At 39.3% G+C, this 27,680-nt stretch overlaps 1 protein-coding gene across 5 annotated transcripts in view; it reads left to right on the forward strand.

The window, feature by feature from the left end:
* The window catches only part of LOC140201773 (gephyrin), a 667,155-nt gene that overhangs the window by 618,074 nt on the left and 21,401 nt on the right, over nucleotides 1–27,680 (forward strand). For all 5 annotated transcript variants that reach the window (XM_072266422.1, XM_072266442.1, XM_072266431.1 and 2 more), the window contains 2 exons: nucleotides 9,775–9,862; nucleotides 21,019–21,092. In XM_072266422.1, the coding sequence (XP_072122523.1) occupies nucleotides 9,775–9,862; nucleotides 21,019–21,092 (162 nt within the window). The remainder of the gene's footprint in view (nucleotides 1–9,774; nucleotides 9,863–21,018; nucleotides 21,093–27,680) is intronic.

Below are 27,680 nucleotides of genomic sequence, written 5' to 3' on the forward strand. Positions count from 1 at the left end.
CATCACTTGGAGTATTGTGAGCAGGTTTGGGCCCCTTATCTTAGAAAGGATATGCTGAAACTGGAGAGGGTTCAAAGGAGGTTCACGAAAACGATTGAGTGGGCTTGTCATATGAAGAGCGTCCGATGGCTCTGGGCCTGTATCCACCTGAATTCAGAAGAATGAGGGGTGACCTCATTGAAACCTATTGAATTTGGGAAGGCCTTGATAGGGTGGATGTGGAGAGGATGTTTCCTGTGGTGAGAGGGTCTAAGACCAGAGGAGACAGCCTCAGAATAGAGGGGCGTCCTTTTCAAATGGAGATGAGGAGAAATTTCTTAGGCCAGGCAGTGGTGAATCTGTGGAATTCTTTGCCATAGGCAACTGTGGAAGCCAACTCTTTATGTATATTTAAGGCTGAAGTTGATAGGTTCTTGATTGGTCAGGGCATGAACGGATACAGGAAGAAGGCAGGAGATTGGAGTTGAGAGGAAAATTGGATCAGCCATGATGAAATGACAGACAGACACGATGGGCCAAATGGCCTAATTCTGCTCCTATATCTTATGGTCTTATGGTCTTATTCCTGAGTCAAACAAAAGTGCATTGATTGGATTGGTCACTCTTCTTCAGGAGCAGAGGGTCCAATCAACCTAAAGATGTACTTCTTGATGCTGCAACGCTTGATATATTTGTGTGTACATGTTTGGAAGAGGAAATATAACAAACCAATCAAACCAAACAATTCATCATCTCTTAATGAATCAAAAGCAAGAAACTATATAAATAGCCACATGACTTTCCCTATGTCTCTATCATGCCCTTTGGAAACACCTGTGTTTAGTCTATATCCAAGCCAATCCTATGATTCAATACTTGATTATTAACTACCATTCCATTTATTATAATGCAGCTGGTACAGCTGCTGTCATAGCTCCAGCGACTCAGTTTCAGGTCTGACCACTGTCGTTGTCTATGCAGACTTTGCATGTTCTCCCAATGACAGCGTGGGTTTTTTCCAGTTTCTTCCTTCTATCTAAAATTGTGAGGGTTGAGAGGTTAATTGTATATTGTCCCTAGTGAAGAGATAAGCCATAGAATCTGTGGGTAGTTGACGGGAATGAGAGCAAAAAAAAAAACGGGTTATAGTAAGATTTCTTTATAATTCTGTTTGATTGTCTGTGCAGACTTACTGGAGTGAAGGACCTGCTTCCTTGCAGTATCTCACAGACCTGTAATACTTAACCAGCTCTGGTGACCATCTGTTTATGAATTTCTGAGCATTTCTGCAGAGATTGATGTTTAGGGCTGAAGTCCTCAAAAGCTAGGTATCTTCAGAAAGAGTTCACATTCATTTAGGTGTCTATATCCTGGAAAAAGATGCATGAATTCAAAGCCAGTTTATTCTGGAAAAAAATATAACATATACAATTGACTTAAAGAATGTCAATCAGTTCTACATCTGTCTCTCCTTGTGTGTTCAGGCTCCTTGCTGCCAATGAATTAGTGTAAAACCTTCCTACGAAGAAAACTGATGTAGTGAACTACAGTGAAGAATGGTGACCCGCAGGGTAACATTCCAGTGGTCTGTTTATTCTTCATTCGTACTGCCTTCTAATTCAGCCATACAAATCAAGCCTAATGTTTGTTGGTCAGAAATAAACTTTTATTATTTTTTGCAACACACACAAAATGCTGGAGGAACACAGCAGGTCAGGCATCATCTATGGAAAAAATCTATAGTCAACGTTACAGCATTTTGTGTGTGTTGCTGGGATTTGACCTTCTGCAGATTTTCCCTTGTTTGTGATTTATTATTTTTTTAACATGAAGATACGCACACTATTTCCCCATGATCTGATCTCCCACTGTACTGATGGAGTCCCGATAATTGCTATTTAATCACATAGACACAGAATTCTGAAACATGGAACAAGAGTATTTATTTTATTCTAATAATTACAAAGGATTCTCTCCCAACAATAAAGGAACAGGAATATATTTTCAAGTCAGAATAGCATGTGAATTGGAGAGGAGCGTGTTGGTGGTGTTCCCAGTCTTCGTGCTGCTCCTTCCTTGATGATAAACGTATGAGTTTTGGAAATGCCGCTGGGCTTGTCACTAATTAGTGCATACATCAAAGTAGTCTTGATCTTGGGTTTGTAGACTTAAGCTATTTCATTTGTTGAAGAGCTGTAAATGGAAGTGAACATTTGTACAAACATCAATAAGTATGCCATGTCTGACCTTAGTGATGAAGCAAAATACAATCTGGGCATTATTGAGTAGATTAATGCATTGTGGATGACGCATTGTATCACTTTGTCTTCAATCATCAGCCAAGTGATACAATGTGTCAATCACAATGCATTAATCTACTCAATTATGCCCAGATTGTGTTTTGCTGTGAACACTTGGTCCAGAACTCATTACTCATGAGGTGATACTTATTAGATTTGTTCTCCTTTTTGTAGGAAGGTCATGCCAGGACAGTATTCCACATGTCTGTGCAGATATTTCCGTACTAGAACAGCTTGGCCAGAGATGCGCCAGCTCTGGAAAGCAGATCTGCAGTAACTCAACTGAGAATCTGACTGGTCCTACAACCTTTGCCCTATCCAGTGGTTTTAATTGTTCTTTGATATCACATCCACGGTAGTGCAGTGTGCTTTGACACATTTATGACAAACTTTGTGGCTATAATTCCTGGAAATACATCATATCTTTAAAATACTTCACTTAGCACATTTAAAAAACGTTCTTACGATCTAAAGTTCGGATATAATTTCCTTTTGTTTTAAGCATATAAATTCAGTCTTTGTTAATGGTGCCAACTCACAAGAATTAGTTGTGATTTTTTGTTTTTATTTACCTGTTCTTTCTGTTGTTGTGAATGGATTCCATTATGGCAGCTACATTGTTGATTGCATATGGTGGAAAAAGTCAAATTTTACATGTATACTTATTGTAAAGTCTTGGGCTGGTCACAATGTGGCTAACAGTGATCTTTGTTTTTAAAGTAGTTATTGGAGAGCAGCTTCTATTAACTGGATTTGAATAGATAAATTTGTTAAAAAAAAGTTTGTGCCTATGCTGTCCTGTTCCTCCAGAAGTTGAACAATAATTATGTTGCTAATATTGCCACTTGAAACATAGAAAGCAATGTCTATAATTGATATATACTCACTTACCTCAACTGAAAATAGCTTAAGGAACAATGTAATGGCTTAATATATTTCAATTACTGTTAAGAGGCATGGAATCCAGGGAAAGTTGGCTGCGTGGATTCAGAATTAACTTGGCCACAGAAGACAGCGTGTGGTAGTAGATGGAGTATATTCTGCCTGGACGTCATGACCAGTGGTGTTCCACAGTGGACAGCTCTAGAACACCTGCTCTTTGTGCTTTTCATAAATGACATGGATAACGAAATAGAAGGGTGGGTGAGTAAGTTTGCAGATGACATGAAGGTTGGTGGTTTTGTGGTAGTGTAGAAGGTTGTTGTAGGTGACAACAGGACATTGATAGGATGAAGAACAGGGCTGAGAAGAGGTAGATGGAGTCTAAGCCAGTAAAGTGTGAAGTGATACTCTTTGGAAGGTCAAACTTGAAGGCAGAGTACAGGGTGAAAGGCAGGATTCACCATTATGGAAGAACAGAGAAATCTTGGCGTCTATATTCATAGGTTGCTCAAAAGTGCCACACAAGTTGATAGAGTTGTTAAGAAGGTGTATGGTATCTTGGCCTTTATTATCTGGGGATAGAGTTCAAAAGCCATGAGGTAATGTTGGAGCTCGTTAAAAATCTCTGGTTAGACCACTTGGAATATTGTGTTCAGTTCTATTCACCTTATTATGAGAAGGATGTGGAAGCTTCAGAGAGGGTACAGAGGAGATTTACCAGGATGCTAGCTGGATTAGAGAGTATGTTTTATGAGGAAAGATTGTGTGAGCTAGGGCTTTTCTCTTTGGAGCAAAGGAGTATCAGAGGTGACTTGACAGAAGTGTATAAAGATGATAAAAGACTACACAGCCAGTGCATTTCCCCCAGTTAGACACAGCTAATATGAGAGGTCATAATTTTTAGGTGATTGGAGGAAAGTATAGGAGGGATGTCAGAGGCAAGTTTTTTTTAACACAGAGAGTGGTAGGTGCATAGAATGTGCTGCCAGAGGTGGTGTTAGAGAAAGATACATTAGGGGCATTTATGAGACTCTTAGATAAGCACGAGGATGAAGGAAATATGGAACGCTGTGTGGAAGGGAAGCATTGCACTGGTCTTGGAGTAGGTTAAAAGATTGACACAACATCATGGGCCAAAGGGCCTTACTATGCTATATGGTTCTACATTCTACGTTCTACTTTTAAATAACCAAGTCATATTCAGATATCAAAAATTGTCATTTTGCTTTTCCTTCATATACTTCTTCTATCAATCTTTTACTTTTTTTTGGAGTTTAGTCTTTTTTCAGTACTTAATTTGACATTCGGTTGACAACTTTAATTGACACCCTTTTATTCAGACTGCGTTCTTCAATCTGTTGGTTCAGGAAATATGCAGTTGTTTTCCCAGTTCTCACATGTTCTTGGCAATCAAAACAATAAATTGATTTAATATCAATTAGCAAATTCAAATTAAAAGACTTAAAACAGATGCCATTTTTGCAGAGTGAGATAAATTGCTAGCTGGTCACTGCATTCTGACTAACTGTAGAATACTTCACCAGAACTCTGCACTTAGACTCAGCATAGCAATAATAACATTCACCAAACTCAGTGTCAGGCACGTTATCTTTAAAATTGCCCCTTTAAATTGAGAGCTCTCTCAGCTATGATTTTCATTTTTCTCATCAAATGATTTAAAACTGTGGAAAGTTAAGAATAAAAACATCTCAGCTGCAAAAATTTGGCATTTAGCAAAGCAGTTAGATTTTATTTAGTCAAGCATTTCCACCAACTGCTAGTCTAATTGCTTATTTAGTGCAAGAAGGGCTTTTGCAGTCTTATCTGAGTGCTAACAGGCTGCACAACATGAACTATTTCACAACCTCCTACAACATACATGCGAATTATTAAAAATCCTAGAATTTCTGGGCACCTGGAAAGGAAAGCATGATATACCATTCCCAGCAGCAATATCCAAAGCTACTATCCACAACAGGCTTAGCTTCTTATCAAGTGATAATGTATACAGAAACCTTTCTTCCTATCATGTGGTAGAGAGAAGATTGTGGCATCAGTGTTAGACTAGCAGTTTATATTGAGCAATTTCCTTAAGTAACTGTTAGAAATCCATATAATTAACAAAAATATACAGCTAGTAGCTATGTATAACACTGAATACAAACTTATTTTATCAATTCATGTTATGCGTTAACATTAAGGTATTTATTTTTAAGCGCGCATTTGAAATAATTATAAACCCTGTGTATTTTGTCAAAAAATAAAAAAAGAAACCAACTAATTTCAAATTTTGGTTTTAACTTATCCACAAGTCAAGAAATTATTTGAATTTAGAATGGAGCATTTGAAGCAGAGCCCATAATGTTTTCAATTTTCCTACAAAAGTATATTAAATACAAATTAATCCATAAAAGAAATTATCAGATATAACGAATTAAATATGATTTTTCTGTTTGTAAACTGGAGGGGCAGCAAGTAGTGAACTATTAAAGTAATACTATAAAATGGTTTTCAGAGTGTGTCATTAATTTTTCAAAATCAGATTAACATAGCTAAACTTTATACATTTCTTCCAAGGCAATAGTGGATTATAAAAATATGAAATTAAATGCTTGATGGTGATTCCTTGATTTAACTATTCAGAGAGCAGGAAAATTAGGGGCTGTTGAAATTAAAATATTCAATGTGATCCTTAATTGTCCATTTAAAAAAAATGGTACCGTGCGTACTGTGCTTTCAATATTCTTCATTGTATCATTATTGATGAGAGAAAATATTTAGACATAGTTCATAATTATGTTTATTGAGGTCTATAATATAACATATTAATTCTACAAAGTTAAATTAGTAAATATTTAATCCAAGATCCATAGTTTGTTTCATTAGTGAAATAACCCTAGAAATTGAAATATGCTTTTGAGTTCAGTTGCCAGCACACCACATTTTAATGTTTATTTCCTCTTATAATGGAAATGGCAGATTACCTGTGACATTGTTCATGTTGGGCTTTGTAAGATTGTGTATTTGATATTGTGCACATTTTTAATAAATGGATTTGAACAAAAAGAATTCAAGATTTATGAAAACATCTAGTAAAATTTTTTTTAAAGATCTAGTGTTTTCCCGGCATATATGATGAATAAACTCTTCCTGAGCTTCCAGCTGGGTACAAGTATCAACTTTAACCAATGTTTTGATGACATCTCTGCCTTCTGCATCCTATCATTGATACCTGTACTTGGCTGGAAGCCCAAGAAGAATTCATTCATCTAGTAAAATTAATAAAATAGTCTTTACTATCTGGAAAATAGATTATCTTATGCTGACCTGTGCAATTGATAGATAGATTTCCACTACGAGGGGTGATTGATAAGTTTGTGGCCTAAGGTAGGAGGAGTCAATTTTAGAAAACCTAGCACATTTATTTTTCAACATAGTCCCCTCCTACATTTACACACTTAGTCCAGCGGTCATGGAACATACGGATCCCTTCTTTGTAGCAGTCGGCGTCTTGGACCTCCAGTAAGTGGTCAACAGCAGGGGTGATTGATAAGTTTGTGGCCCACAGTAGAAGGAGATGAGTTATACAGCTCTCGTTACATGACCGTGCAGTTCAACTCTTTGAGTGATTATGCAGAAAGTTTGAAGTTAATAACTCATCTCCTTCACTAACTCATTAACTCATTAAAAATCAAACATAAGTTTTAATAAAGTTAAAATGTATAATCTAATTACCTACAAATACAAAATCAAAACCATTCATCACGTTTTAATTCATCTACCTATTACATTTCCTAACCCTGCTCAACCATTGAAATCAATGGAGATACTCTTTCCACTCCAAGTCCAACAGATTTGAAAACAGAAAATGATAGAAGTACTCAGCAGGTCAGAGTGCGTCTGTGGAAAGAGAAAACAGAATTAATATCACCATATTTGTTGTCTAATGTGCCTAAGTATTTAGAGCAATTTCTGTTTTTATATCTGATTTGCAGCATCTGTATTTTGTGGCAACACACACAAAATGCTAGAGGAACTCTGCAGGTCAGGCAGCATGTGTGGAAAGGAATAAACAGTCGATGTTTCATACCAAGGCCCTTCATCAGGACTCAAGTGTCAGCCTGAAACATCAACTGTTTATTCCTTTCCATAGATGCTGCCTGAACTGCTGAGTTCCTCTAGCATTTTGTGTGAGTTGCCTTGGATTTCTAGCATCTGCAGATTTTCTTGTGTTTGCGGATCTGCGTTTTGTGTTTACTGTTAATTCACTGGCATAGATTTTCCTGGTAAATTTCTCAGTAGAGTTCCAGAGAATTGCAAAACCGTCTATTACTTCTTTGATTCTCAGTGGAGTTTACCACCAAAGCATTGTCAGAGTAACAATGCAGAAGTACCAGCATTGCCCATTGCATCCATGCTCTAAATTCCATCAAGAATGCTGTACTTATAGAATGAATAGACATTTCACCAGGTGGCAGCAGATTCCAATTTTTCACTCAATGTGCAGGAACAAAATAGCTCTAAATGATCATCTACTTGAAGCCACGAAAGTAACTGGTCTGAAGTTTTATTAACATGCATTTGATGAAGGGGAAGAGGTGACTGTAATCCTGTACAGTTAAATGTATTTTCTGCTGAGACATTCTATGCCCGTTCGTAAAGATTATTTGCCATCCTTTCACATTTACTTGTCTGTCTTTAATTATTAACTAACAATAGATGTTGACTGTATGTTAGGTCTTGTAATCATCACAAGACACATTCAGGAGAAGGGCTTACAGCATTATGCATACATTTCAGTGTTTTAGCAGAATTTGTATTACATCATCATTTTATTGTAGTCACTAACTATTGTCCATACTCATACTGGATACAGGTTAAGAATTACCTGTAACTTCATGTTGCCAACTGGAAAATTAAATATTTTAGCCAATACAAAATGTCTTAAGGCTGAATGATATAATTATTTTAGTTTTTGCATTTCAAATTAGTATAACAAATTATTAAACAATTAAAAGTGCTGAGTTAATATTTAGTTGAATGAATATAGTCATAATCATACTTTATTGATCCCGGGGGAAATTGGTTTTCGTTACAGTTGCACCATAAATAATAAATAGTAATAAAACCATAAATAGTTAAATAGCAATATGTAAATTATGCCAGGAAATAAGTCCAGGACCAGCCTATTGCCTCAGGGTGTCTGACCCTCCAAGGGAGGAGTTGTAAAGTTTGATGGCCACAGGCAGGAATGACTTCCTATGACGCTCTGTGTTGCATCTCGGTGGAATGAGTCTCTGGCTGAATGTACTCCTGTGCCCACCCAGTACATTATGTAGTGGATGGGAGACATTGTCCAAGATGGCATGCAACTTGGACAGCATCCTCTTTTCAGACACCACCGTCAGAGAGTCCAGTTCAATCCCCACAACATCACTGGCCTTACGAATGAGTTTGTTGATTCTGTTGGTGTCTGCTACCCTCAGCCTGCTGCCCCAGCACACAACAGCAAACATGATAGCACTGGCCACCACAGATTCGTAGAACATCCTCAGCATCGTCCAGCAGATGTTAAAGGACCTCAGTCTCCTCAGGAAGTAGAGACGGCTCTGTCCCTTCTTGTAGACAGCCTCAGTGTTCTATGACCAGTCCAGTTTATTGTCAACTCATATCCCCAGGTATTTGTAATCCTCCACCATGTCCACACTGATCCCTGGATGGAAACAGGGGTCACCGGTACCTTAGCTCTCCTCAGGTCTACCACCAGCTCCTTAGTCTTTTTCACATTAAACTGCAGATAATTCTGCTCACACCATGTGACAAAGTTTCCTACCGTAGCCCTGTACTCAGCCTCATCTCCCTTGCTGATGCATCCAACTGTGGCAGAGTCATCAAAAAACTTCTGAAGGTGACAAGACTCTGTGCAGTAGTTGAAGTCCGAGGTGTAAATGGTGAAGAGAAAGGGAGACAAGACATTCCCCTGTGGAGTCCCAGTGCTGCTGATTACTCTGTCGGACACACAGTGTTGCAAGCACACGCACTGTGGTCTGCCAGTCAGGTAATCAAGAATCCATGACACCAGGGAAGTATCCACCTGCATCGCTGTCAGCTTCTCCCCCAGCAGAGCAGGGCGGATGGTGTTGAACGCACTGGAGAAGTCAAAAAGCATGATCCTCACAGTGTTATCAAGTTTTAATCTCTTAGTATCCTGAGTTTCATCAGTTTGAACTAAGATCAGCATATCCAATAAACAGGAATAATCTTCTAAATAACATTTATAGTTGAATACTTACTAGGGAGCAAATATTTTGCAAATGTCAGAGAGCTTGTACAGCAAAGATGAGGAATGTTTGTTGGAGAGGATAGTTACGTAGTGTGCCAAATTTGTGTACCTATTCATTTCAGGCAAAAATATGGAGGAAGGCAAAGTTATGAGACTGCTGCTGTGAGTGCAAAGTTTAGTTACAATAATTTGGAGGAAGTGTCAACCAGTACGTTTTCACTTTGGAAGTAATGGGATGTGAAAAACTGCCATTTACTTAAAGAGATGTTCAAGTGTACTTTCTCAAAGTTTTAAAGAGTTTATTGCTCATTTAATTTCTTTTACTTGTAGCCCTGATGACCTGCTGAATGCACTCAATGAAGGCATAAGTCGTGCTGATATCATCATTACATCAGGAGGTGTATCCATGGGCGAAAAGGTAATCAAGTCACTTTAAAATATGGGAATTGAAATAAATGCATACAGTGATTAATGAATAGGACAGTTGTGAATTCTCACATGACTGAAGTGGAAGATTCCTGCCTTAGAGTTCTTACTCCAACCCATAGCATATTTGTTCAGTGAAAGAGATGAAGGTAGTAACAAACAACTTAAGATAAAAGTACTTGTTGAAAACTGGATTCTAATATTATTATTATTAAAAATCAAATTTGGCATATAAATAAATATTGGTTGCAACAGATTTATTTTTTTAATTAGCCATGCCTTGTCACTTGGACTACACATTTTGGAGATAGTAGACTGAAAATAGAGGCTCTGCATCAGTGGTTCCCAAACATTTTTGGGTTAGCGTCCCCTTGTCTCCCAGACTACACCCCCAGAGACCACTCTCCCTTTCTGGCCATTACATGAAACTATAAAGAATTTTTGATTTATGATGCAGGGTGAAAGAATATAGGAACTGCAAAATGAAAGCAGTGACAAATAATTGCAAAAATTATTCAAATCTATTTCAAGCTACAATTTTTTTTTATCTGATAATAGTAAAAGCAAGTTTCATCAACAATTTTGAGCATACATTGGTAGTCCAACTATTCACTACTTCATTGCTTTTTCACTTTTCAGTGAAATGACTGGACTTGGTGCAGTGATACCACTTTCTCAACATCAGGCTGAAGGTCACTCAGAAGGAGCATCAAATCCCCACCTTCAGTAATTTGCAGTCTGGTTTTGTTGGACAACTGCACTGAAAGCATGGTCCAATAATTATAATGTTGGAAAGCCCATAAATAACATAGTGATCTTTTTTCCACCATATAGGACAGCATTCAGAGATTTCTTTCTGCAACCAAAAGTCTTGATATGATTTTTTGAACTTTGGCTTCAGCTCAGAGTTATTTTGTAGTGAGATCAATTCTTCCTCCATCCTTCCTGTTAATTCCTCATTACAAGTTTTCAGGAATGGATTTATTAACCAATCAGGAACTTGGATCAAGAGAAGATCCTGAAATCTCTCTGACATGTCTTTATGCATTTCACCGTGGTGGGCATAGTATACTTGAAGATCATCATCTGGTATTCTTTCTTTCTCTTCCAACTCAGAGAGGCTTGGAAATTGGAAAATGTCATGACATCCAATGGTGCAGTAAAACAGAGTTAACTTGGACAGAAATGTGGAGACGGCTGATTTGACTTTGATAAGACTCAGATTATTTCCTTTCAATTGAAGACTGATTTTGTTAAACTTTATGACTAATTTTGATAAATAAGCAATGTTGTTCCTAATATTCTTCAATTGATTACTGAATGTAGCATACGAGTTTTCAAATGATTTTATCACGATTTCAAAAAATGCATAAAAGCATCTCAAGTAGTTTACTTTTGAGATCCAACTGACTTCTATGTGCAATAGCAAACTGTTCATCATTCTCAATACAGAACTCTTGAAATAGTCAATAATTGAGAACATGGGACTTGATTTTATTTTCTACTGTGATAACAGTATTTAATGATATGTGCAGCTAATCACTTTTTTTTGTGATGAGATGTTGTCTGTATATTAGACAGTGAATATGTTAGGTACAGCTTTTTTAAGAAAGTGGCATCCTGTCATTGGTAGTGGCCCATCTGTTGCACAAGCAAGAACGTTGGTGAGTGGAATATCCCTCTCTTTGAAAAATTGCCCAATAATACAAAATATTGACTTCCCCTTCATATCTATTTCTTGGCCCTTTGCAAATAACAGCTCTTGAATCATGCTTTCATCTTTCATGAAGCGAAAATAACCAAGAAGCAAAGATTTGTTGCCTGGCAAATTTGATTCATTCAATTGCAGAGCAAATTCTGTTGCTTTAAGTTTGGTGCACATCTGTCTTCCACATTCTGAGACATTTCCTTTATTCATCTTTGAACAAAGTTACAGCAGAGGGGAATCACTTTAATTATTAACTCTGGTGACCTATGCAAAACCGTACTCAGAAGCTCTCATACTATTGGAAGAATTGGTTCTTCTATAATTGTATGGGACTTCCCAGATTTAGCAATGAGCAATGAAATATTGTATGAAGCACATAAACAATCACTGTTTGTTGTGAAATGCCGGCAAACATGTTTTGACGTGTTTTACATTTCTTAAAGTTTTCATGAACTTACTGAAAATAAGCCAAGTTTTTGTTTGTTTTATTAGTGTATTCTCTTCAAATGTTCAAAGGGCTTGGATGGTTTTATTGTGTCATTTGGAAAAACTTTTTCATACAACAGACACACTATCTGCTGTTGGTTGCTTGCTGTTGGTATAAATCCATATTTCAGATACTGTACACTATACTGTCTATACTTTTTTTATTTGGTTTGTTTCTGCCCTTTTCGATATGGATTAATGATCACAGTCAATCACCTGTTGTTTAAGTCCAACCTCAAGTGCTGCGATCTATAATGGAAAAAGTTATGACATTATCATAGCTCAGGCAAAACCTGACTCTCTGCCTGAAGGTACATAAAATGGGCAGCAATATCTCGCTTGGGCCATAGGCTAGAGAAATGCAGTCACGATCATTTGAAAGTGCAGATTCTGAACTTTATCACATTGAATGTCATACCTAGTTCACAGGAATTGCATCGTTACATGATTCGAGTAGGGAAGTCATACTAACTAACTCCGTACTACAGTAGTGAACAGTAATAATGCATGGGCTGGGCCCGGAAATAACATGATTTCTTCAGTCCGGGTTTCTCATTGCAACCAAAAAGTTCCATTTTAACTTCATCAGTCCACAGGGCTTATTTCCAAAATGTATCAGGCTTGTTTAGATGTTCCTTTGAATGATTTGAATAGAACTTTTTGGCTGCAATGAGCAAAGGTATGTTTGGAGAAAAAAGGAGCAGAATTTCATGAAAAGAACCCTTCTCCAACTGTTAAGCACAGGGGTGGGTCAATCATACTTTGGACTTGTATTGCGGCCAGTGGCACGGGGAACATTTACTGGTAGAGGGAAGAATGAATTCAATTAAATACCAGCAAATTCTGGAAGCAGACATCACACCATCTGTGAAAAAAGCGAAAGATAAAAAGTGGATGACTTCTACAACAGGATAATGATCTTAAACACACATCAAATTCCACAATGGACTACCCCAAGAGGCACAAGCTGAAGGTTTTGCCATGACCCTCAGAGTCCCCTGACCTAAACATCATCGAGAATCTGTGGATAGACCTCAAAAGAGCAGAGCATGCAAGACGGCCCAAGAATCTCACAGAACTAGAAGCCTTTTGCAAGGAAGAATGGGCGAAAATCCCCCAAACAAGAAATGAAGGACTCTTAGCTGGCTACAAAAAGCATTTACAAGCTGTGATACTTGCCAAAGGGGATGTTACTAAGCACTGACCATGCAGGGTGCCCAAACTTTTGCTTCGGGCCCTTTTCCTTTTTTGTTATTTTGAAACTGTAAACGATGGAAATAAAAAAGTCTTCTTGCTTCAAATATTAAAGAAATGTGTCATCTTTAACTGCATGCCTTTTGGAAATCAGTTCATCTTTTACTCGTTTAGCTATTCACAGTAACAGAAATTTTGACCGGGGTGTCCAAACTTTGGCATGCCACTGTATATCCTTGAGCTGAGAGGAGCAACCATCTTTTATTCTCAGTTTGTTTGATAGTAAACAATCTGTGCCAGCAGTCTCTGCAGAAGGGCCTAGACAACATTCAGAGTTCACCAAGTAATCCCCAGATTGGATTCAGGACTTTCTTTCTACTGTACAGTGTCACGCACTAATACCATCAAGAAGAAATGCATTTACAGCTGGTAGATTGGTCAAGATGATGACATAGGGTTTCCTTTGTTAATAGTTCTGCCTCCACTTGCAATGCATCCAGCCTGGCAGACATGTCCTTTATTAGCTCAATTTGCTGTGATGCCAAAGAGCCATTCTTGCTTACTAATCTAGAAGTCTTCATCAGACTACGGTGTTACCCTTGGTAACTCTTATAAATTACTTACAGCAAGCAGGGGAATGTGTAAGTAGTGGGAATGTCAGAATGATAAAAATAGAACTGACGTTAATTGCACCAGCAAAATTAATGATGTAATTGGCATGTAGCGATTCACTGACACCTTATTGTCATTTAAATCGTTTAACTGAATAGTGCTAAAAAAGTTTACTAAGGTGACTCTATTTTAGTAATACATTTTTGTCTTGGGCATCACAATAATCTGATTTTATTTTTCCAAAACCATTAAGATAACTCAAGGACTAAAAATGTGAATTAGCAATAACACCGAATATAAAATTAACTATTTAATTGGTATAATCAATAACATAATAACATTAAAACAGAGATATGAGAGACAATAGATGCTGGAATCTGGAGCAAAAAGAAACAAGCTACAGGTGGAACTCAGGAAGGGAGGTAGCATTAGTGGAGACAAAGGGATAGTTTATATTTCAGGGCATGGTCCTGCATCATTACAGAACTATCCTTTTGACTCCACTAATGCTACCTGACCCACTGTTTCTCCAGCGATTTTTTTGTTTTGCTCCTAACCACATTAATATTTTTTTGTTTCTTTTCCTGTATAGGTTGAAGCAGTCAATAGCAATTCAAATGAGTACAATTGTTTTTAAGATTACACTTATCCAGGCATATAAATTATTCTTACAGAAATATTAGAGACGAAGAGTACTACAGCACAGAAGCAGGCCCATGTAGTCTGTGCTGACATGTTCTTCTGCCTAGTCCCATCTGCCTGCACCTGGACCATTGCTGTCCATACTGCTCTCATTTATGTACCTATCCCAACATCTCTTAAATGTACAATTAAATCTATGTCTACTACATGCTAGCAGCTCATTCCACACTTGTAGCACCCCCTAAGTCAAGAAGTTCCCCATCAAGTTCTCCTTAAATATTTCACCTTTCATCCTAAACCGATGACCTGTAGATCTAGTGTCACTCAACCTGAGGGGAAATTGCCCACATGTGCATTTACTCTTATACAGGTGTCCCCCGCTTTTCGAACGTCGCTTTACGAAACCTCACTGTTACGAAAGACCTACATTACTACCCTGTTTTCGCTTTCAGAAGGTGTTTTAACTGTTACGAAAAAAAAGCAGCACGCAATAAAAAATCAGCACGCAAAAAAACAGCGCGCGATAAAAGGCAGCGCGCGCCCCGAGCAGCTGCTCTCCCCTGGATTCGGAACGGCATTGCTTAAACACGTGCCTGTGAGCAGCCGTTTGCAAGATGAGTTCTAAGGTATCGGAAAAGCCTGAAAGAGCTCGTAAGGGTGTTAGACTTAGCATAAAACTAGACATAATTAAGCATTTCGATCATGGTGAACAAAGTAAGGACAACGTGAGTTTGGCTTGTGGAAGCTGACGAACATGATTTTGAAGAGGTTTTGGCATCCCATGACCAAGAACTGACAGACGAAGAGCTGATGCAATTGGAAGAAAAAAAGATAACAATCAAAACCAAATGAGTAATGATAAAATTTTGAAAGGGTATGTCGGTTTAGGAGATATTTGCAGGATGGTTTGAGTCCTTACAAAGAACTGTGTGATAGAAAAATGCGCGAGGCTCAGCAGTCAAGCAAGCCTTCCACATCAGCCACAGTAGACGACGAACCTCGACCTTCGACATCGAGGCGGGCAGAGATAGAAGAAGATGAGCTGCCTGCTCTAATGGAAACAGACGACGAGATGACACCCACCACCCGAACCCCCAGGCCACGGAGAGATACTGATTCGCGGAGAATGCAATGGTAGCCGGGAGGCACACAGCACATCTTTGAGAAAAAAGTCCCAGCAATAAACATACAAATTTTCTCTGCATTTTTTCAAGTTTATTGATGTCTTTCTATCTGCCATTTTTCAACCCATTTTTCCAGCTGATCAAAATTTTGATAGCCTTTCTCAATGTCCACTACACCTGCAAACTTGGTGTCATTCACAAATTGTTGATCCAGTTTATCATATTATCATCTACAGTGAATTACTATAAATGAGAAGCAACAAAGAACCTAGTCCCTGTGGCATACCACTAGTCGTAGGCCTCCAGTCGGAGAGGCAACCATATACCACCACTCTTTGGCTTTTTCCACCAAACCTATGTTGAATCTACTTAATTCTGAATGCCAAGTGACTTAACCTGTGGACCAGCCTCCCATGCAGGGCTTTGTCGAAGGCTTTGCTAAGCAATATGTAGACAACATCCACTGCCTTTCCTTCATCAGCCTTCTTGGTAACCTGCTTGAAAAACTTTGTAAGATTAGTTAGGTGTGACCTACCATGCACAAAGCCATGTTGACTATCCCTAAACAGGCCCTGTCTACCCAAATATTTATACATCCTGTTCCTTAGAATACTTTCCAATAGTTTATCCAGGACTGATGCCAAGCTCACCAGCCTATAATTTCCTGTCTTATTTATAGAGCCTAGAAATACTACTCAATTCCTTTCCATGTTTCACTGAAAAACCTGAACAAGAGCAATCTACATTTGGCATTCATCAAAACACCACGAGTATAGGTAGCCTTAGGAAATTGAGAGTAAATGTAATGTCTTCTGTCTCTCAGAATGACAGGCAGCCATTCCTTCATATTGTTCTAGCTCTCATGCCTGAGTGATAATAAACCTGAGATTGCTATTCTTAGTGATACCTGTCAACACACCATTAGTTCAGTGATTGTGTATCTCATTGTTCAAGGATAACCACTGTTAGTGAATGCCTAGAGGTTCTATGTCCTTTGGGTGTTCCAGAAAATTATCCACACCTTCTCGTGTGGCATGTTGTAGGGAAGTTAAAATATTACACAAGGCAGATTTTTAATTATTGACAGATCTGGGGTGTTTTATTGAAAATGTGTAATTGAAATATATTTATTATTGTCAGATATACTGAGATGCAGGTTTTTATGTGTTGCCCAGATAGTGGGGGAGCAAAAAAGGAAAACTATGCAGAATGTAGTGTTACAAAGAAAGTGCTGTGCAAGTAGACCAACAATGTGCGGGAGTTGCCATGAAGTAGATTGGGAAATCAAGATTTCAGCTTTTAGCAAATGAGAGCTCTGTTAAAGAGTCTGGTAACAGCAGGATTGAAGCTATACTTATGATGTGTCCAGTTAGTATGCCTTTGATAATAAAAATGTAAAAATTGGTGAGAGCAGAGAATTCATGTGGCCGGACCAGGACAAATTGTTGGTGATATTTAAACCAAGTTCTCATCTGTCTGCATCATTGGTACAAACGATTTGGATATCAGTAGTATTTAGCCCAACTGAGAAGGTAAATTCTTCCGAGATATATTAAAGATGCCAAGTTTCAAATTTTATTAGTTGAAATATAAGAATGCATTGACATTTTTTTCCATTTATCCTGATTGTTCTTTCTTCAGTTTGCAAGTTAATTGTTATTTTTCCAGTTAATCTGAGGGATTCTTCACATCTAGAAAGGCACTTCCATATAATGCTTTATTAAATTGACACAGTTAGCATGGCATACTTTCCCTATAATAAATTCTCCTCAGTAAAGTGAAGATAACTTCCCTCTGCAGTATGGTAGCATTCTAACAATGACAAGAATATCAGGATCGTGGTAGTTAGAGAAAAATATATTACCATGTTATGCAGTGTGTAATTTGGACAAAAACTGAGATAACTGTCATTATGGGAATGAGTGTGCACAAAAAGCATATTACAGTCATATGCTTCTAACAGCCTGGCGAGGTTGCAGGCATATACTTGCATTCACTTTTATCTGAAAACATTCAGGAAGCCCTCCAAAAGACAATAAAATCTATGCATGTACTTGTAGGAAGATTGCAATTTTGAATTATGCACATGATCACGGTCTTTTTAATAGCTGCTGATTTGCAAATGAGATTAAGCACTAAACATGCACACTTCTGATTTTTATAATGGAGGAAAAATCACCTGTGAAATTGGACTGAGGACTGTGCCCTCTGCAATTCTGCAGTGCTATACTAGACTAGGGTTGGTTTCTAACCACAAATGTATTCTAAACGAAGTGTCATTTCTGTGAGAAGGGTTTTCTTTCCATCTATAAATACTACAATTTTATTGGGGCTTCTTGATGACACATTAGGTTGAATACTATCTTGATACTCACTTCACCCACAGATCCATCCATTCCATCTATGTTTAGGCTGGAGTTGTAAATAATATCTGGAGGCACAATCTATGCAGGTTATTGGTGGGAAGAATTACCCAACTAAGACCAACTTCTTCATTGTTCCCTTCTTTTGGAAAGTTTCTCTCCCAAGTCATGTTTTGAATTTAGTATTCAATCCTAAAATGACTAAGTAGAATAATCTAACAGTACCTTTATGATTTTTTTACAGTAACAATTTCCCTTTGAAAAGTTTTACAGTAGCTTTCATTAATTTATTTTTGTTCATATGACCAGAAGCTGTATTCTGACTCTGCTGAAAGTGTATGATTGCAGGATTAGTGATAAATCCCCAGTAATTTGGATCCTAGAATATACTTAGCCACATGCTATGTTGCTGCTCGGTGCCATATGGAGGAGTGACAGAACCAGACTGGAACTTTACTTAACAAGCTAAAATAAGCTAAGCATCTATCTATAATTAAATGGAAACAAATGAAGCTTAAAAGAATTTGAAAAGCAGCAGATGATGCACTATTACGTGGAAATCTGATAAGCATTGCTAGAGGTGATTATTTGACCTTTGTCACCAAACTCTAGTGAAATAAATGCTAAAAGTCACAAGTTGGGTAGGTGGGGCTATGGTTTTGCTACTGACCTGGATTCTGCTATTAAAGTGATACTGTGCATCCTGCAATATTACCTTTGCTATTCTGAAAAAAAAAGGACTGTCTCCTTTTATGATAAGCAACTGAAACTCCAGGCTCAGGAATTTGAAACAAAAACAAATGCTGGAGCAACTCAGCCAGTCAAGCTGCTTCTCTGAAAAGAGAAATCAGTTAATGTTTCAGGTCAGTGAACTTTCCCCAAAACCTTTAAGGGTCTGGAAGTTTCGAGGAAGGTCTTTGACCCAAAATGTTAACTGGTTAACTAAACTGCTCCTCTCGCCACATTACCCCTCACTTACAGTAGTTTTCAGTCCCAAAGAAATCTATGCAACACAGTGCAGCTCAGAGCTCCTGCCACACAGTACTTGAGACTTGGGTTTAATCCTGACTTCGGGGGCTCTGTGTGGAATTTGTATGTTCTTACTGTGACCAGGTGGGTTTCCACCAGGTGCCCTGGGTTGGTTATGTACGGGTTATTTGGATATGGAAGGAAACAGAACCCGCTGGAAGTTAGGTTAATTGGCTGCTGTGAATTCCTCCTAATAATGTAGGATAGGGGTTGATGGAGGGCCTCTTGCTTAATGGTATTGGTCCATGGCATAAAAAAGGTTGTGAACCCCTGGTGTAGGAGGATGATAGAGTCAGAAGAGCTGATGGAAATGTAGAGAGAATAAAGGATTAATGTCATGTTAGTGTAAAATGATGCTTGTTGATCAACATGGAATCAGTGGACTGTTTCTATGTTGTATGACTGACATTTAAACTTTCTCTTCTGCAACACTGCACAATCTAATCCTTGCTTCAGTTCATCTGATTTCAAATTCCCAAGGCCGGACTATTTCAATGCACTCCTGACAGTCCTCCTATGCTCCATAAATGCAAACTCAAGTGAACTTTGACCAATGTCAAATTTCCACTTGCTAACAACTCATTAGATGTGGCCCTCCAATTATTCCTCTACTTGCTTACAAATTCCCAGGCATCAAGTTCTGAAATTATTTCCTAAACCACTACTTTCTAACTCTCTTCCATTAAGATGCTCTTAAAACTTAGTTCTTTAATTCAAATCATTTGGAACCTCAATGTTAACTTTGTTTTTTTTAGCTCTTCAGTTACAGGGTTTTGCCGCATTAAGGATATATACAAGTGATAGTTACTGTAATAAAGCAAAAGAAATTCAGATGTTAGAATTAAAATAGAATGCTTGAAGTACTCAGCAGTTTAGGCAGCATCTGTAAATTATCTGTTGTCATGATAGATAACATGATGCAACTTCCACAAAACCAAGGTAGTCAGATTGATTCCAGTGATGTTATGCCTCTGAGCTCTAGAAGAGATTTGTCTGGAAAAGAACTAATTTGGTAACATTTGGCAGATTTACATCTAGATATTCAGTCAAAAGATAGTTCACCTTATTCAGCTGAAAATTTCCAGTTGCCTTGTAATGAAAACGAATGCACAATCACCTAGACAAATGTTAACAATATCATTGCAAGTTCAATACAATTTGTGTTATGCCAGATGACCACAGAAAGTAACCAATACCCTATTTGGAAATGGGCATGCTTTAACTTGGTCATCATTCACAGGTGTGCTACGCTAATACTGATTATTACCCTTAAAGAAATCACAGTGCAGTTACTGAAAGTCTCTCATGCAAATGGTTTTCACACAAGTTTCCAAAGGAGACCAAGGCTCACCACAAACTGCAATCTACATCTTTACACAAATTATATATTTTACCTATTGTTAAGGCAATTATTTCCACATTTCCACGCGACTGCTGAATGATGGAAAGATTTTGTGTCATTTTATCGAAGTACTATTATTTACAAATTCATCTAGGGATGCATGGAAGTAAAATTGAAGCAAAACACCAAGTGACAATATTTAAGTAAGAAGGCTTGAATCAATCGACAAAAGGTTTATTCTCCTCCCTCCCAAGAATATTTTGGTCCTTCAACCATTTAGTATTTGCTTTTCCTAGTACCCACTCCAGAGTACATTTTCAGTTGAGATATTATACACATGATAAATTTAAAAATTGGGAGGTCCAAGTATGTTTATGCTATACAGAGCTAAGTAAGGATTAGTTACTTAAAGTCATCTATTTGAAATCAAGTGATGAAAATACTTAGTTCTGCTTTAAGATATGTTCACAACAACGTCTTTTATCTTTTACTTTGTACAAACACGAGATGCCATAGTACCTTCTCAGCAATATGAAGTGTTGGTAGATAAACTGTCAAGTGCCTTTATATTATGATGGGTTGTGTTAGCTTCACAATGTTATCAACTAAATCATGCAAACTTTTTCCTCTTATTACTATTACTGACAGGATTACTTAAAGCAAGTATTGGACATTGACCTGCATGCCCAGATACATTTTGGCAGAGTTTTCATGAAACCTGGGTAAGTGTCAACAAAGTACAAAGAAAGTTATATTTGATCCATACAGTGTAAAGATCTATTCATTTGTTATTGCTAATTGATTTCTATTTGCATGGTGAAGTCGCATCGACCAACATGGTGGTTATAAAGTGAAAATTCAACTTAAGTACCATATAGATTGACAATTAGCTGAACTGTTATTATTGTACTGAGAAGTGGAAAATAGAAATAGTGAGAGCAAAAGGATGGTTTAGAAGCTTGCTTTTCCCCTTCAGGCATGGGGAGATCAATTGCTGTATTTGATCATACAGCCCAAGAAGTCCTTGTACAAAACAGTTGCTTTTCCTTAGGCAGTAACTGGAAAAGATCCCAGGCAATTGATTTTGAACTTTTTAGCATCAATGCTGAAAAGCTTCAAGCAACACAGGTGGCCAATTGCCATATGAGTTAGATGCGCAATATTTCAATTAACGAAGTGGTAGATAGTTGAATCACAAGATTATAAACAAATAAACCTATTTGCATTTGGCTACTTCATTTTATCCTTAGAGATAAAGCTTCCTTAATTGCAGCACTCTTAAATGAGTGCGTGATTCTGAACACTTTTCCATCTGTTAATCACTCTGTAAAATGGACTGTTTCCAACCTATTTCAAAAACTGATTTTATTAGGCTACAGTGTCCATGTTGCTATATTCTAAGATTTTCCACAGTTTTCTTTATTTTGTACATGTCTATAAAGAGATATTTTAAACATTGTTTCAAAACTAAAATTCCTATTTTTTTTACATGTGCTTGCTTATCAACACAATTCAGAAATCAATATGATCCAGCATATTGATTTCTGGCAAGCTGGTACAGCATAGATTAACTGACTGTCATGGTCCGCATCGAGGTCCCTTTAAATTTACCTTGTTTATGTTATGATCCAGACCTTTGATTCCCTGTTTTCCCGTGTCCCTCGACTTTGGTGATTAGAGGCAATAAACACTCGGCTGAACTGGTAGTTTATAGTCTCCGGCTTTCAGCCATTCGGCGCGGGAGCGTCTGCAAAGTTATCCAAGGTACGGTGTGCTGATGTCATCTGCCGGAGCAAACCTAGTCTCTGCTGAAGTGAGTGCCGGTAATTCGCCTCTCCTCACTGGAGCAACCCTGTCCAGTTACCTCGCCAAAGCAAGCCTGCAAGGTTTCCTCACCGAGGTGGGTCCATCAGTTAACCCGCCGGAGGGAATCAAGAACCGCTGTCTACTGTTCCCGGGCCGAGTCGAGAGCTCACCACTACCCGGAGGCTCCAAGTCAAGTCCTGGCCCTGGCGGCATTCTAGCACCAAGTCAAGTCCTGGCCCTGGCGGCATTCTAGCACCAAGTCAAGTCCTGGCCCTGGCGGCATTCTAGCACCAGGTCAAGTCCTGGCCCTGGCGGCATTCAAGCACCAAGTCAAGTCCTGGCCCTGGTGGCATTCAAGCACCAAGTCAAGTCCTGGCCCTGGTGGCATTGTAGCACCAAGTCAAGTCCTGGCCCTGGCGGCTTCCCAGTTCTGAGTCAAGTCCTGGCCCTGGCGGTCTGTGATTCCTGTCCTACCCCCTTGTCTGAATCCCTTCTCTGCCCCTCTCGCCTCTAGCCCTCATCTGTAGCCCTGCCTGCACTTCGGTCTAGTTCCATCGCCGGAGCTAGATAGGTACTGTCTGGTGTTCATTCGTGTTGGTCTTGTCTTATCTTGTCCTCGCCTCAGTGGGGTAAGTCAGGCTGTCTTGCTGTTGCCTAGTGGGGGGTCATGTTCTATCTTGTCTTGTCCTTGCCTCTGTGGGGTAAGTCAAGCCGTCTTGCCATTGCCCCGCGGAGGGTCATGAGTCCCGGCCCTATGTCCTGTACCCAAGGAGGGGTCCCGACTCTGTGTTCTGTGTATGTGTCCATGGTTCCATGTACCTGCTCTCCCGAGACCGAGGCTCTGTGTTCCTATGTTCCTCCTCTCCCTAGCCCATGTCATGTCCATGCCTGGTTCTGGGGTCCGAGCCTGAGGCAAGACCCAGGTACTGGGTCCTTGCCCAGTCTCGGGCTTGGAGTCCATACCCTAGCCTCTTCATGTCTCCTCTAGTCCTGGGAGCCAATTCCGAGTCCTAGCCCAGACCCTTGGTCCCAGCCTAGTCGTAGTCCTCAGTCCTTGTCCAGTTCCCTACTCCTGCTCCTGCCTAGCTCTCCTGATATCGAACAACAAACTAAATTTAATTAACCTCACAAGATGTGTCTTGCATTTGGGTCCACCCTTGCTCCCAATGCCCCACCATTGTGACACTGACAGGAAACACTTCTATAAACTCTGTGTCCATCTCCCAAGTAAATACAGATGCAAAAACATTCATTTAAGATTTCCCCACCTCTTTTGGCTCCTTTATAGATGACCATTCTCATCTCCCAGAGGATTAATTTTATTCCTTGATATCCTTTTGCTTTTAATGTATTTGTAGAAGCTATTGGGATTCTCCTTCACAGTGTCTGCTCTAGCAACCTCATGCCTTCTTTTAGCCCTCCTGATTTCCTTCCTTACTGTTCTCTCTCATTTCTTATTCTCCTCAAGTACCTCACTTGCTCCTTCCTGCCTATACCTGTTATGCACCTCCTTTTTCTTAATCAGGCCTCAGTATACCTCAAAGACCAAAGTTCTCTAAATCTGCTATCATTGTCTTTTCGTCTGACAGGAACATATGAACTCTGTACTCTCAAAGTTACACTTTTGAAGGCCTCCCATTTACCAGAAAACAACTGGTCCCAATCCAACTTGCCAGATCCTTTCTGATATCATCAAAAATGGCCTTTCTCCAATTTAGAAACTCAATCCGAGGACCAGACCTATCCTTCTCCATAATTATCTTGAAACTAATGGCATTATGATCATTAGCATGGTCATCTCTTACTTATTCCTCAGTTCCACCCAATAGACAAACTCTTCAGTCTGTCCTGTCTGAGTACTGCTGTGACATTTTCCCTCCTGCTCTATTATGTCTAAAAACAACGGAACCCTGGACCATTAAGCTGCCAGTTCTCCCCCTCCTGCAACCACGTCTCACCAATGGCTACAATGTCATAATTCCACATTCACAACTCAGAACATTAGTCCCACCATGCCCAACCTTTCGATTCCTGACTTTGTCCATAGCTTAACAACATCTTTCTCCATAATGACCCTACTAATTGCTCTGATACTCTGGTTCTCATCCTTCCACCACCCCCCCACAAGTCTAGTTTAAAAATCAGCCTCCCCCCACCCCCATGCAGCACTAGCAAATCTGCCGTACAGAAGAAAGAAAGAAGAAATAATTAAATTAAAAAATCTACCTATAGCCTCCAACTCTCCTCACTGATGCCACTATAGGCCAAAGCTTGAACTTCCCATTCTAACACTGGCCCACTCACACAATGGCCGCTCCCATATTGGCCACTCCTCTAAAATCTTTTTATTTGCCCTTGCCAAGTGCCTAACATCAGGAGCTGTGGTGCGCAGAATATCGCTACTGTCCCCACTTGCTTCTTTTGAACTCTCTCTCCCGGTATGCACACTTCAATATCTTCTCGGGATCTGTGGCATGTAGAATGTCCCAACTGCCTCCATTCACTTCTTTTGAATTCTCTCTCTTACTGCACACACTCCAATGTCCCCTCAGAAGCAATGGCACGCAAAATGTCCTAACTGGGCTGCTTGCTTCTTTTGAATTCTCTCTCCTGCTACACAATCCAGCATCCACTTGGGAACAATGGCACATAGAATGTCTCAGCAGCCTCCGCCCTCTTCTTTTGAATTCTCTCCCTCGCTACACCATCCAACATCTCCTTGGGATTTGTGGCATGCACTCTACATAAAAAACTTGTCTCTCATGACACCTTTAAACTTCTTCACTCTAATCTGGTGTTTGACATTTCTACCCTGGAAAACAGATTCTAACTGTCTACCCTATCTATATCTCAATTTAAAAATCTCTCAGTTCTCTCCTCAGCCCCCAGCACTAAAGAGAACAACCCAAGTTTGTCTATTCTGTCCTTATGGCTAATATCCTCTATTCCAAGCAGCATTCTGAAAACAACTTATGCACCTTTTCCAGTTGCCACCTCCTTCCTATAATTGAGTGACAAGAACAGTACACTGTATTCCAAGTGTGGGTTTATGGCTGCAGCATGACTTCCTCTTATAATCAACTTCCCCACCGATGAAGGCAAGCATTCCATACACCTTTAGCTTACATATCCATGATTCACTTGCATAACCACTTTCAGTGAACCATGGACTTGTACCCCTAAGCTCTCTTTGTACCTCGTGCTATTAAGCGGCCTACCATTAATTTCATACTCTCTCCTTCCATTTGACATCCCAAAGTGCAACACACTTGCCTGGATAAAACTCCAAGTATTACCTTTCCGCCCATGCTTGTAACTGATCTACACTATCTACAACTCTAATCTTGGTGTCATTTAAAAATATGCAAATCTTTTCATCTACATTTTCATCCAAGCCATTGATGTATATCCGAGTTCCCAGCTCCATTCATTGTGGAATACCACTCGTCATTGATCTCCAATCATAATAACAGTCTTCCACTCCTTTGTCTTTTGTGGGCAAGCCAGTTCCAAATCTAAACTTGCAATTTACCCTAAATTCCATGCATATATGTTCTGAATCAACCTACCATAAGGGACTTTGACAGAAGCCTTACTAAAGTCCATGTAGGCAGCATCCACTTTCTCACTCTTCCTGCCAAAGGGTCTTGGCCGGAAATGTCAAATGTACTTTTTTTCATAGATACTGCCTGGCTTGCTGAGTTCCTCCAATATTTTGTGTGTGTGGCTTGGATTTCCAGCATCTGCAGATTTTCTCTTGTTTGTGACTTTCTCACCCATGTCATCTTCAGAAAACTCAAGTGTATAAGACATGCCTTCCTTTGTAGAAAGTCATGATGACTGTCCCTAAGCAAATCATGCATTTGCAAATGTTCATAGATCCTGTACCTCAGTATCTTTTCCAGTAGCTTTCTTACCATTGCTGTAAGGCTCATTAGCATAGATTATCCCTATTTTTCTTCTTGAGCAAAGGCACAACATTTACTACTCTCCAGTCTTCTCGCACTTCACCTGTTGCTAGTGAGGATGTAAAGGTCCCTGTCAAAGTCTTAGCAATCTCTCACTTACTGCTTTCAATATGCTGCGATATGCCATCAAGCCCCAAGGATGTATTCATAATGCTTTTGCAAAGACCCAGCACACCCTCCTCCTTAATCTCAAGGGCCTGCCCCATTTCTCCGCTCTAAATACAACATGGAGTACTCAGTTAGTACCTCAGGCACTTGCTCTGACTCCAGACACAAATTTCCTTCTTTATCTTTGAAGGGACCCACCCTATCATTAGTTGTCCCCTTAAAACAAGTCTAATCTGCTTTGAGATTATCCTTGACCCTGCTCTCCAATAAGATTTCATGGCGCCTTTTGGCATTCCTAATCTCCTACTTGGGCACTTTCCTGCTGCTTTAATATTCCAGAAGGACCCAGTCTGATTTTAGCTTCCTAAACCTGAAGCTTGTTTCCTTTTCCTTCCGAATTAAATTTTGGATCTCCCAAGTCACCCAAGGTCCCCTTATCTTTCCATCCTTGTTGTTACTCCATAATAGAAAATGCCTATCCTGAACTCTGGTCAGTTAGTCCTTAAACTCCCACATGTCAGGTGTGGCCTTGTCCAACAGCAGCTGCTCCTAATCAATGCCATTTAGCTCCTTTCATATCCTGCCACATTTTTTCTCCCCCAGTTTAGTACCTTCTTGCAAGATCCAATGTTATCCTTTTTCAACTATCTTAGAACAATAAGTTATGGTCACTCTTCCCAAAATGTTCACCCATTATTAGATCTGTTATCCTGCCTGGCTCATTTCGCAAAACCAGGTCCAGTATGTTTTCTGCTAAAATTGGACTCTCCACATTATTGTTTCAAGAACCTCTATTGAATTCACTAAAGAAATGCTGCCCCATCTGAGCTTCTTGTATTAACAAAGTTTTAATGAATGCTGGAGGTTTAAGTCCCCCACTACAACAACCTTGTTGTTTCGCACCTTTCTATAATTTGTCCGCAGATCTGTTTGTTTGTCATATGTACATTGAAACATGCAGTGAAATGCGTCATTTTGGATCGAATCAAATAGTGAGCATTGTGCTGGACAGCCCACAAGTGTCACCATGTTTCCAGCACCAACATAGCATGTGTTAACTCAACACACTATGTAACAATAGACAATAGACAATAGGTGCAGGAGTAGGCCATTCAGCCCTTCAAACCAGCACCACCATTCACTGTGATCATGGCTGATCATCTACAATCAGTACCCTTTTCCTGCCTTCCCCCCATATCCCTTCACTCCGCTATCTTTAAAAGCTCTATCTAACTCTTTTTTGAAAGAATACAGAGAATTAGCCTCCACTGCCTTCTGAGGCAGAGCATTCCACAGAACCACAACCCTCTGTATGAAAAAGTTTTTCCTCAACTCCGTTCTAGATTGTCTACCCCTTATTCTTAAACTGTGGCCTCCAGTTCTGGACGCCCCCAACATCGGGAACATGTTTCCTGCCTCTAGCGTGTC

This window comes from Mobula birostris, chromosome 1 (assembly GCF_030028105.1).
Source record: "Mobula birostris isolate sMobBir1 chromosome 1, sMobBir1.hap1, whole genome shotgun sequence".
Classification (NCBI taxonomy): Eukaryota; Metazoa; Chordata; class Chondrichthyes; order Myliobatiformes; family Myliobatidae; genus Mobula; species Mobula birostris.